General features: G+C 33.7%; 1 protein-coding gene across 3 annotated transcripts in view; it reads right to left on the bottom strand.

Moving 5' to 3' along the window:
• Positions 1 to 13,003, bottom strand: part of LOC114336456 (cytochrome P450 4c3-like) — a 222,147-nt gene that overhangs the window by 172,509 nt on the left and 36,635 nt on the right. For all 3 annotated transcript variants that reach the window (XM_050652567.1, XM_028286826.2, XM_028286825.2), the window contains exon 4: positions 7,208 to 7,578. In XM_050652567.1, the coding sequence (XP_050508524.1) occupies positions 7,208 to 7,578 (371 nt within the window). The remainder of the gene's footprint in view (positions 1 to 7,207; positions 7,579 to 13,003) is intronic.

The raw sequence follows: 13,003 nt of genomic DNA, 5'->3' as shown, positions 1-13,003 counted from the left end.
CAGAATTTCAAACGAAGATTTGAGAGAACTGTTTGCGCACCAGCACGTCCCAATCTGAGATGTTCATTTTTGATGAAGTTTTTATTCGAAATAAATTTGTTATTTTTAAGCGCCGAAATTTCTTTTGAAAATGCATCACCCTGTATTTGCTTGATGATGAAATCCATTGCATAATTTAACTCCGCAACAGAAAGAGGTTCAGAAATTTTTTGTTTTTTACAATTAGAAATAAAACGAAATACGTACGCTACTGTACGTTTTAAGCGTGAAATATTTGAGAAACGTGAGAAAATTTTTATCCAGAAATTTTCCACATTAGAATTTACCACGAGGCTTATTTTTCTTTCCTCGGGCAGGTTTTCGAGAACTCTGTCATTTACTAGATTGGAAACATTGAAATTTCTCGCAAGCATTTGGGACCTTGCCACCAGAAGTCGCTATTGAGAATTTCAGAACCAGATATTCCTCGAGAAAGAAGGTCTGCGGCATTTTGCGCAGACTTTATGTGAAGCCATGTAAAGTTTTGAGTCAACTCTTGGACAAGAGCTACCCGGTGAGCCACGAAAACCGACCACCGACTTGGATGACTTTTACACCACGACAGAGCTACTTGGGAGTCTGACCAGAGGCTGACTGAATGAAATTTTATAGATTGATTTTCAAAGATAGAAATTATTTTTGCAACAAGTTTTGAAAGAAGAACCATTGCGCACAGCTCAAGCCTAGGAAGTGTTACCGTCTTTAACGGAGTTATCCTTGATTTGGAAGAAACTAATGCACAAGAGATGGTCTCATCTGAATAGAAAGTTCTTGGGTATACGCATGCGCCATAAGCTGCCATGCCGCTGTCTGCAAATCCATGGAGCTCAACCTTCAGAATTATTTTTTCAGAAAAATAGAAACGAGGAATTTTTAACTTTTTTAATTGTGACAAGTCCTGTAGAAAGTTGTTCCAATCGTTTAGAATAGTTTTGTCCGAAATTTCTGTGTCCCAGTGAATTTTTTTGCAGATAGAGTTTCTGCATAAGCATTTTGCCTTTAACAATAAACGGATTGATGAGTCCCAGAGGGTCGAAACATAGCGCTAACGCAGATAGGATTTTTCTTTTTGTTATTGGTGGGCAAAAATATTTTCGGGGACGGAAATCGTTATTTGGTCTTCCGCAGGGTCCCATTTTAGGCCTAGGACCTTACTGGAAGTTGAATCGAAATTTAGGTCATATTCCTGAGTAGTATTTTTTGAATGTTCTGGGTTGATTTGTTGTAGGAATATGGATGAATTTGAATGGAATTTATGTAAAGTAAACCCATGGCGGTTTAGAACAGAATTTAATTGCTGAAGTATTTCGAGCAATTCTTCAATATTATTTGACCCACATAAACCATCATCTACGTAGAATTGGTTTTCGAGAAAATGCGAGGCCAATGGGAATTGAACTTTATTTTTATTTGAAATTTCTTGCAAGACTCTCGTCGCAAGAAACGGGGCGCTATTCGTCCCGTATGTGATAGTATTTAATTGAATACATTTTATAGAATCGTGGGTATCGTCCCTCCATAGAATATTTTGTAGAAAGCGTTGATCTTTGTTGATCCACGTCTGTCGAAACATTTTTTGAATGTCACAGGAAAATATGAATTTGTATTGTCTGAAACGAACCAGAATGTCGAATAAATCGGGTTGAACCTGATACCCTTTTAATGAAATGTCGTTCAGACTTTTTCCTGTAGAGCTTTTACAACTAGCGTCCATGACGACACGCAAAGTTGTACTTTTATTTTGTTCGTTGATGACACATAAATGTGGAATAAAATATTTTTTTGTCCGAATTTTCATTTACGAACGAAAAATATTCAGCATGCCCTAAAGAAATATATGTGTCAATGAAATTTTTGTAATCGAAAAATAATTTTTTATCTTTTTGGAATTTATTTTCGAGCGACAGAAAACGCCGTTTGGCTATAGAAAATGAATCACCCAGTAATTGGTGTTCTTGTGCACTTTTTAATGGAATATCTACTTCAAAGCGTCCATTTTCAAGGATCTTTGTTGTAGTTTGAAATATTTGTTCGGCCAGCTCGTCAGCTTCCGACAGAATATGTTTTTGAGAAAGTTCTTCCATGTTCCAGAATTTCGTGAGCAGCTCGTCCGTGCTACACGTAGAAAGTAGAACAACATCTCCAGAAGCATTGTTTGCTACTGTAGGTGCCGTCAAGTGAGGAGCAATCACGCCGGCTATTAGGTACCCCAGATGAGAAGCCTGCAAAATTGGAAGCCTAGGGCCCAGAGGAATTATGTCAGGAAGAATTAAGTCGTAGTACAAATCAGCCCCAACCAAGATGTCTACCTGACTAGGTTTGTGATAGGAATCGTCGGCGAGAAAAACGTCCCTTGGAATTGGTAATTTTTTTGTAAGAATGCGGAACTGTGGAAGATTGCAAGTAATATTTTCTAAGATGGCACATGAAATTTTGAAAGACTTTTTATTATAGTTAGAATGCATTTTTATGTTGACCATCTTTTTTGAAACCGAATTACTTTAGCCTATGCCAGAAATGTTTAGAGATATGTCATATGGCTTGTAGCCCAGCCTATCAGCGAGACACTGGGTACAAAAGCTATTTTGACTTCCCGTATCGAGGAACAATCGGGCCGTTAAAGGTTTCCCGTTTTTGTCGAAAATGGTTACTTTGGCCGTAGCTAGAAGTATGTTTAAATTTTTTACGGACAAAGCAGAAAAGGAATTTGTAAAAGGTTCTTGCCCTTGAAACGAAGGACCTTGAAAGTTTGAATTTGACGAATGTTCGCGTTCGTAATTGTTTGAACTTGTAGAAGTGGACGGACTTTCATTTTTATGGGTCGTAGAAAAAGTATTATGTTTACCCGAATTATTATTTGGTGCCAGAATGTGCAAAATTGTATTATGGCGCCTTTTACAAACGGTACATACATGTTTTGATGAACAATCTTTAGAATTATGCCTACCTAGGCAGTTTACGCAGAGACCTTTTGAATTCACGAATTTTATTTTGTCATCATGCTGAATGTTTTTGAAAAAGTGACATTTGTAAATTTTATGACCTTGCTTTTTGCAGAAAATGCAACAAAAGTCAGAAACTAAATTATTTGACGTATTATTTTTATCTGAATCCTCTGATGTGTTATTACTGGATGCATGATGTGAAACTTTTACGTTTTTGGCTTGCCTAGGATTTGTATTTTCCAGGCTTTCCAGAACAATGCACCTTTTTTCAAGAAATTTAAGAAAAACATCTAATTTTGGTACATCTGAATGATTTCGCTCAGTTTCAAAAAGTCTCCTTGTTGAAAAATCTAATTTGCTTTCTAGCAGGAAAACTAAAATTATATCAATGAGCTCTGCACTTGAAAATTGCAAATTTTTTAGCAATTGCATATTTTTTGTTACGGTAGTTAGAAAATTTCTGAGGGCTTGCGGTGAGCTGTTTCTCAGTGTAGGAATGTCTATAATCTCTGTTAAGTAAGAATTTATGATTGTGACCTTATTCTGATAGCGGTTCTTTAGAATATCTAAAGCAATCGAAAAATTTTCATTTGTGACTTTCAAAGAATCCACCAACTTAAGAGAATCACCCTGTAGGTAACTTTTCAAATAAAGAAACTTTTGGATGTCAGAAAGGGACTGATTTTGTATTATCAGTGTGTCAAAGAGCTCAAAAAAACTTTCGAAGTCCCCTATTTGCCCGGAATATTTGCATATGCTTATTTCCGGGAGCTTTACGGCCACTTGCTTAGCGGCAGCGATGCTCCCTGTATTGGTAATATCCAATGCTCTAATCGAACTTTGTATTTTTGACAGAACCGCAAAATAATTTTCTTCAAATATGGCACGATCACATTTTTGAGAATCGTCCAGGAATTCAATTTCATCCTGTACGTTATTGTAATCAGAGAACAGGTCTTGTAATCGACCTTCTCTTGTTTTGAATGAGAAAACATCTTTTTCCGAGTCATGGTTTGCTTCTAGCCACGTTTGAATTCTATTAACAGAATCTAGAATAGAATGCTTTTTGTTTACTAATTTATTTAAACCTTTTTTGCTCATTGTAATAACTTTAATTTGTTTATTTTTGAATGAAATTATTATTTATTTTTGAATTTTAACAAGCATGCAATATTAAACCAAAAATTCAACCCTGAATAGTTCTTTAAATATTGTTTAACTTTATTAGAGTATCATTTCGCAAGAGATCTTTGAAAATTAACTTTTTGAATTTACAATATATAGAAAGGTTTATTTTGTACGTCACCCCTGGGCTCTTGGTACTTGAATGTGGGTTGCTTTTCCTGGAATCAGCTAGTCCTTGAACACCACTTCTTGAAGTAAACTATTATCACTGTTTTTGTTCACAGAATGTTTATTTGTCCGTAGAATAAATAACGCAATCACTTTGTCTCTTGGAATTATTGTCTATTCGACGAGAATATCCGAAAAACGCGACACTTATAATGTCTTTTAGAAAGAGTTGGCATTAGCTAGAAATGTTTTTTAACAAAATAATAGAATTAGATAGAAACTTGAATTGAGTGTTTTTAGGCCAGGAAAGTTCGGTCGATGGATCAAATGTGGCTCTAAGGGCCAAATTCGGCTCTTAGAAACAAAATCCGGTCTCGGAGGAACAAAATGGAAGGACGCCGGTGTTCAACATTCCTCCATGGAGAGTTTGGAGTAGTTCCAATGTCTCTTTCCAGCGTTTTGCACTTGCAGTAAGTTCAATGTGTCGCTAAGCCTTCGATAGCTAAGTGGAGAACTTTTAATGAACCGTAAGATGCTGTAATTCTGGCCTGTTGAATTGTGTATGTAAATAAAACACTTTTATTTTGCTATGACTGTAATGAAGTTGAAAAAGGGCAAGAAATAGAATTTTACATGTGAACAATTGAGTTACAACTATCCGTGAAAGACGCCACCACACATAATTTTACACTTTATGTACCGGCTTTTTGCTAATTGCCGCGTGAAGAATACACTTCGAACAAGCGTAATGAAAAAGTGCGTTCTTAAGAAGTGTCGATAGTTGATTGACTGTTAGTGCTGTTTACCCTTGCACCTTGCATCCCGTTAACAAATTTTTCCGTTGGGTGCTTTGGGTAAAAGAAGGCGGAGATTAACATTCTTGGAAGATTTCTCCAGGCACTGCGTGATGGAATTATTTATGGTTGTTACAGAGGCGGCGCGGAAATTTGTTGTTGGTGAAATAGAATTTATTTTGGGTGGAGAATACAGTTCTCCAACAAGAGCCGCCTTAGAAAATTTTACTTTTGTTTAATAATGGTATGTAAGTTTTTTCTTTATACCATCCACGTTTCCTTTGAAACTTTAGAAATGGATGCTATGTTTCTGTTGGAGTGATTAGTATTGAATATTAAAGTTTTTATTTCAGCTATTTTCCTTGGTGAGATGTCTTTGGATTTCCCATGATGTTCTGGTACCACTAGTGTAACGAACGCTCAATTTTTACTAAATTCACAAAAAAAACAGTATAGGCCCGTCAGAATATCACTAGGGAGCAATGGAGACCCACAAAGTTTATTATAACTCTAAACACCAAGAATACAAAATAATAGGCACACGACTTGCAAGCTAGGCTGGGCAGCACTGACGAACAATGGCATCTGAGTCACACATTGCCACACATGCGTGTTGCCACTATTCCCAGACTATTTATTGCACTTTCATAAAGTGTAACAAGACAGCCAAATGGAAACAAATGCATTAATATATGGTACAGCTCAATTATATACCCTTCCTCTAAAACATTGAATTTTACTAGGTGGCTCTAATAATATGATCACCATCTGTAATTTTGCGTTATGTTGTATTAAACGATAATTCTAAAAAAAGTTCAAATACAAGAGAGTTTTTTAGCTTCGCGAATAATATTTGACACTAAAGGGGAAGGGTTATTTAATTATGTAGTTGAACTATTAAAACATTTAAATATAAAAGACATGTGAGATCAAGGGTATGATAAGGGTGATAAAGCCATTAAAATTTAATATAATTAAAAGTTGTGAGAGTCTTACGAATATAGCAGATAATGGTACCTTTAACATAGAAATTAGACAGTATTAGAATAATTGATCAAGTCCTTTCGTTAAATAGTAGATTTGATATGATACTTGGTTATGATGATTCATCAAATCTAGAAAAACACCCATTTAAATCAATTTAAATTTAAGCTATCGCTTTCTAGATTTAAGAGCGTAGGCCCAAAATTTCGGACCATTGTTTTTTAAATGTACTCATTTTTTTGAATACTGAGAAAACTATAATAAATATTTTTGAAAAATTTAAACGCAGAATGAAAGATTACAATATTACCAAAGGCCGAAAGTCCACTAGAATAAACAAAAAGTTTTTTTGAATGAAATATTTAAAATTAAAAATCTTACTAAATTTTCTGTATTTTTCACCCTTGTTTTCAGGAACTTTCGGCCCTCAGCAATAATGTAATCTTTTATTCTGCGTTTACATTTTTCAAAAATACTTAAGAACATAGTCCTCTCAGGATTCGAAAAAAATGAATACATTTAAAAAGCATTGGCCCGGAATTTTGCGCCTACGCTCTTAATTAATATATTAATGTTTTATTTGTTGTTTGCCATCATCAGCAAATCAGTTACAAGAAAAATAAAATTTGAAGTCTTGCAATTTCTATCGTTTTATTACAAGTAAAAAATAAAAAAACTATAGATTTATTTCATAAGTAAATATAGTAGATTTAAGGGCGCTAAAATATATGCCGCATGCGGGCGCCACTCAGCCTAGCGGGGGCCCTGGATGAGAACAGTTGAAGTGTGAACACTAAGAAGTATACAAGGCAAAACTCTACGTGACCAAATAAGAAATGAAGACATCAGAAAAAATTGTGGAATACAGGGCATAGGAAGGTGGGTAAGATAGAGACGAAGATATTGGACAAATATATAAAGAGAATGGAGGACAGAAGACTCGTTAAAAGCGCGCAAAAACTAATAACCCAGTAAGTAAAAGACCACAGGGTAGACCACCGAAACGATGATGGCGAGAATGCTCGACCTCATCGTCCGGGGAAGACTTGATGGCAATAAACAGGCAGTAGCCTACAATTAGCATACTCGATCATACTAGAAAGAAGAAGAAGAAAAAGAAGAAGAAGAATATTTTATATACTTATCACTTACCGCGAACATAAAAGTATCAACTTCTTCTCTTATATCCTTTCTTGAAAGATACTGGCCATTGGAGTTGGCGCTGAGTAATAAATCTAAAAATGCTATTTTCTTTTTTATTCCGTTTTCATCTATCTTGTCCTTAATAACAGACCGTGAGTCCTTACATCTTTTATCAATTACTTGATCAGTGTATTTATGAAGTGTTTTCAACGCAATTTTCTCTTTGTAATAATTGATGGTCAAAGGATATAAATGGTAGCTAATTGCTACAGCAACAGAGTATAATTTCTGGTTAATTAGATAAGAGATCTTGTGAACAGATTGCGCATATGCTGAGTTCTCGTCCGTTTGAGCATTTATTTTCACGCCCATAGCAGTTTCTGAAAGAGTATAATGCAATATTAATAAATCTGTAAAATGAAAAATATAAAACAATGTTTTAATCAGTAGTATCATAACTCTAATAATTATACTCCTGATACAAACGCAATCTTCTTCTTGATGTGCCTATCAGTGACGAATGTTGGCGATCATCATGTACCCCTTCCGATTTAAACCCGTGTTGAGCTGCCCCCCCCCCCACTTGCAAAAATTAAAAAACAAATAGCCCTGATATATGAGCTATCATATTCCGCAAATTAAAATTCTTGAGCTCGTGACACTGAGCAGGAATTTAATATTTTAGTGGGGGGCTGAGTCAGCCCCCCACTACTTAAAAATAGGGATATTGAATCGCTTTTTGCGGCAGAACTACGAGCTATTTATGAGCTCTTGAAATGATATAGTTTCGATTATTGAGCTGCAACCCCTTCGCAAGAAAACCACCACTTATTCCCGGCTTAAGAGAGAGTTGTACTTAAAATGCATTCAATTAATTATTTGGCGACTACATATCATTTAATAATTTATGAGCTTCCAAAATACGCACATTTACATCATTAAACTGCAATTCCGTTTGTATAGTGCAGTCACTGAAGGTAAAAATCAACTATTACCTTCAATTTCGGTGAACCTTTATCGATTTTCACGAAAATTGGTGAGTGGTTAAAGGAAACCTCAAGAAACAAAGGTGACATGGTCTCACCTTGCGCCTTTACCCTGAGGGTGGATGCCACCACTTCTCGGGGGTGAAAATTATTTTATCAAAAATAACTCCACAAATCGATATAAGGACCAATTATAAGCAAAATTTGTTATATAAAGTTATTAAAATAAGTCAATACTTTTTGAGTTATGAAAGATTAAAAATTTTAATTATTCGTGAAAAAAAATGCATGTTTTAAAACTGTATTTCATAAATCACTGAAAAACTGTAAGTTTTTACAAAAAAGGTAATAGAAGTTTAATTCGTATAGCTTATATTCTAAGAATAAACTCTTAAATCACGCGCATTTCGATTATGAAGCTAGAACCCCTTCGCAAGACAACCACCCCATCTACATATCGTTTAATAATTTATAAGCTCGCAAAATACACGCATTTCAATTATTGAATTGCAATTTTCTTCCTATAGTGTAGTCACTGAAGGTAAAAATCAACTATGATCTTCGATTTCGCTGAACATCCATTCATTATCACAAAAAATGGTAAGTGGATAGAGGATACCTCAAGAAACAAAAGTAACATGGTACAAACTTGTGGTTTTAGCCTGGGGTAGATGTCACCCCTTCTCGGGGGTGAAAATTGCTTTAATTTGCTTTAATAAAAATAACCCCACAAATCGATAGAGGGACAAATTCAAAGCAAAATTTGTTATATAACGTTATTAAAATAAATCAATACTTTTTGAGTTTTTAAATATCAAATATTTTAATTTTTGTGAAAAAAAATGCATGCTTTAAAGCGATTTTTTCGACTAAAAATTCGAAAAATCATGCTGAAGACTCGGATTCAGTGGGCCAAATTACATAAAAAATCAGTAAAATCTCATAGACTTCAATCTGCCACGAAATCCCCCTCTGCCACTATATTAAAAATTTCACACTGTATATTAAATCAATTTTTATTGAAAATGAATAAAAAATATATTTTTTATTGAAATTAATTGTAAATTAGTCCCATGTATAAAATATTCAGTAAAAAACATCCCAAAGGAAAATAGTTTCACAACCATATTACGTCCTTTTAATAGTAATAACTTGTTTCCTCTTTTATTTTGAATGCGCAGAAATTATTGTGTAAATTTAGGTAAGTTTTGGTAATACGATAGGTTGTCTTTTTAAAACCTTTTTATATACTTGGGTTGGTTGGTGTCACGGACTCCGCAAATTTTGTAATCCATTTTAAAAATAGTTCTAGGCTACCTAGACACCTGAAATTTTCAGGATAGCTTAGAACTAGCTAACAATGCAATATTTTACTGCTATTATACAGGATGATTAATAATTAGTGGGGTGAAGCTCCGTAGATCCGTTATAGTAATGTATAGCCATAAAACTTAATAACAAAAATTGTAGCGAACTTTGAGCTTCACATTACAAAATTAGTTAGAATGTTACAGGGTGTTCGATAACATCGTGGCAGACCAAACTTATGTTTTTTTTTTAATAGAACACCCTGTATGTTATTTTATATTCGAAATCGTCGAAACTTTTCGACTACAAAAATATAAAGGTTTGGTATGTTATACGGGGTATTTACAGAGTTATAACCACTTTTATATGAAAATCGTAACAAGTTTAACTACCTGTACAAATAAAAGCAAGCACAAGGTCAATGATTTATTGACGTTGTATTTTTTTATTTATTGTCAAAATATTCGTAAATGGTTGTTTTGCTAATTTTCTTTATATTGAATACAGGGTGAGTCAAAACACAAGTACATTATTTTCTCAGTAAATAGAACACCCTGTATTTTATAGTATTATCGAAAAGTACCATTCCCATACTATAATTTTTGTATAACATTCCCTATGTGTAAATTTATTAGTTTTCGAGATATTTTCATTTTTCAGAGCAAAATTATTAATAATTACGGGTCTAAATCTTTCCAAATTTGAAGTAAGCCATGACTGAATAATTGTCTAAAACTTACAATTTACGATTACTGATTATCAATCTGTAATCAAAGTTGGTTACAATTTTTGTTATTAACTTTTATTACTATCTATTACTTATAACGGATCTACAAAGTTTTACCCCACTAACCAATCACACTTTAAGGATAAATCGATTTTTTTTTTATTTCAAACTATTTTAAAAATGTGACTAATGCAATGATATTTTAAAGTACGTTAATAAATCTATATCTACAAATTGATGGTGCCTCAGTGGCATTAGACTGCAGATCGAGAGGTCCCCTGTTGGAACCCGGCTGTTGCGTATCTTTTTTAATTGTTTTAATAAATAATTAAAAGTTTATATACTTAAAATTATATATACCATTTTAAACAACCGTGGTATTATAAAAAATACTATTTTATACTAGTGTAATTTTTGGAATCATAATTATAAATAACAGTTAATACACCTACTAAAAATTCATATTTTATAAGTTAATTATTCTTTCCAAACATGTTGTGTCCTATATGTACAATAACAAAATCGTGATATTATAAAAAGTACTTTTTTATTAGAGTGTAATTTTTGGAATTTTAAGCATGTTATCGTTAAATCGTTTATCGTTAAATTATTTTATATTCTTTCCTATAAAATAATAAAAAGGTTTTATTATAAAAAATTCTTTTTTATAAAAGTGTAATTATTAGTTTTGCATATAGCCATAAAAACAAAAAATATATAGACTTAAAGTACTTTATTGCTTTTGGCTATTGCTAACCAATTGGTAAAACTATTCCAGTCTTCAGTTGACACCTGCAAAATCGCTGTTCTGGCGACTGGAATCATGGCAGACGCATTGAATTCTTGATCTTTGGGAACGTGAAGAAGTGGTTGGGACTCCTCGCTCTGGTCTATATGGTAGATGGTTTAACAATTCAATGTTTTGAAGCTCCAAATACTCTAATTATCTTTTGGGCAGTGTGAGCATTTGCGTTGTCATGATGTAGGATGATTCGCCGTTGTGTGTTGCTTTGTGAGAGTTTCGCGATAATTTCTGGTAAACAAACGGTTATACAGGGTGTCCCGGAAAATAGTGCGTTCCTTAAAGGTGTGGGTAGAATGCACCATTTAAAAGAAAACTTTCTTATAAATTTTTTTTCTAAAGTCATCTGTTGCCCCAAAAAATTAAAATAATGTATTTTACTAAAATTTACATTTGGCAACACGGCAGTTTTATTTATTTTGACACAGCTTAGATAAAAATATACAAATTGTAAACACAAACAGTCATATCATAATCACCTGTAACCCCAGAAGAGGTACATCCTATTGTTGTGATATTGTCATGATTTCGATAGCGAGTATCATGATATTATGTTAATTACGTTTAGTGCAAGATTTACAGCAAGGCTATTTACCTCCAAGTAAAATAAGATCTTCAGAGAACCCGAATTTCTGTGTAAAGTGTTATGTGCAGATAAAGTTTATTTTTACGAATGGTGTGTTTAACTTTCATGGTTGACAAAAGTATGAATTTGTGGGCTGGGAATATTTTTTATAATCATCTAATTGAACCATTCGAACTTCCCAGAAGATTGAATGAAGAAATGCAGGTACTCAAATGTTTGCAACATGTTCTATCGATGCTTCTTGAAGACGTAGCTTTATTGTAATAAAAAAAGTTTATGTAAGTTAAAACACTTTACAAACCTTATTTATTAGATATTTAATAAACACAAATATTATGCTGTTTTTCTATTACTGTTATCAGTATTTTATCAATGTATATTATGCCTATGATCGATGATTCATGATAGTTGAGTTACAGTAAAATTATTTTAGCACAGAAGGAACGCAGCGCTGCCGGCTGTATTTGCTTTTCTGTGGACATTAATCAAATGCATTAAAATTAATAAATTATTTTTTTGAAAACGGTTGACTTAACAAAAAAAATTTATTAGACTTTTTTGCTCTAAATGGTGCACTTAGCTCATACCTTGAAGGAACGCACTATTTTCCGGGACACCCTGTATACGAATCAGAAGTAACCGTTCGTCGATGTTCTAAAGCAATTGTTGCCACATGACCAGATTTTGACACAAAACTTGCAATCATTTTTTTTGAGACACTTCGAGAACGGATTACTTTTGTTGGTTTTTCTTCATCGTAAAGCACCCACACACCGGATTGGCGTTTATTTTCCGGTTGGTAGGAGTAAAGATTTATCGCCACTAACAATACTATATAGACTAGGGCATTTAGCACAAAATAAATAAATTTTCAATACAGCACATCGAGTTTTGGGGTTGCTGAAGACAAAACGCCGTCAGAACAAACATCGGAGCACCTGGTGCCTAAGATATATCATCTTATGGAGTTTAGAAAAATTTTGGTACTAAATTGATGTAAACGAATTGCTCATGGGTTTTGGCTTTTCGGAATACGAACTCTACTATGTTGATCTATTTAATTTTTTTACATGAGTTTTATTACGCGTTGACATTACTAGTGATTGGCGTAATCACTAGATACTCTAGAATTTCTCATGTAAGCCATATTCGTATTCAACAACACCAAAACCAAAAAATAATCCATTTTTCATCAATTTGGTACCGAAAACTCTCAGAAATTCAAAAGATAACGTACTTTAGGCACCAGGTGCTGCGGTGTCTGTTCTGATGGCATTTTCGTGTTTAGGTACCTGAGAAACCAATGAGTAATCCGTTTTCATCAATTTAGTACCAAAAACACTCAAAACTCCAGAGGATGACCTGCTTTAACACCAAATGCTGCGTGGGTTAAGTC

The sequence above is a fragment of the Diabrotica virgifera genome, chromosome 6, assembly GCF_917563875.1.
Source record: "Diabrotica virgifera virgifera chromosome 6, PGI_DIABVI_V3a".
In the NCBI taxonomy this organism is placed as follows: domain Eukaryota; kingdom Metazoa; phylum Arthropoda; class Insecta; order Coleoptera; family Chrysomelidae; genus Diabrotica; species Diabrotica virgifera.
Note: the sequence above shows the minus strand (reverse complement) of the source record. Positions and strands in the feature narration are given on the sequence as shown.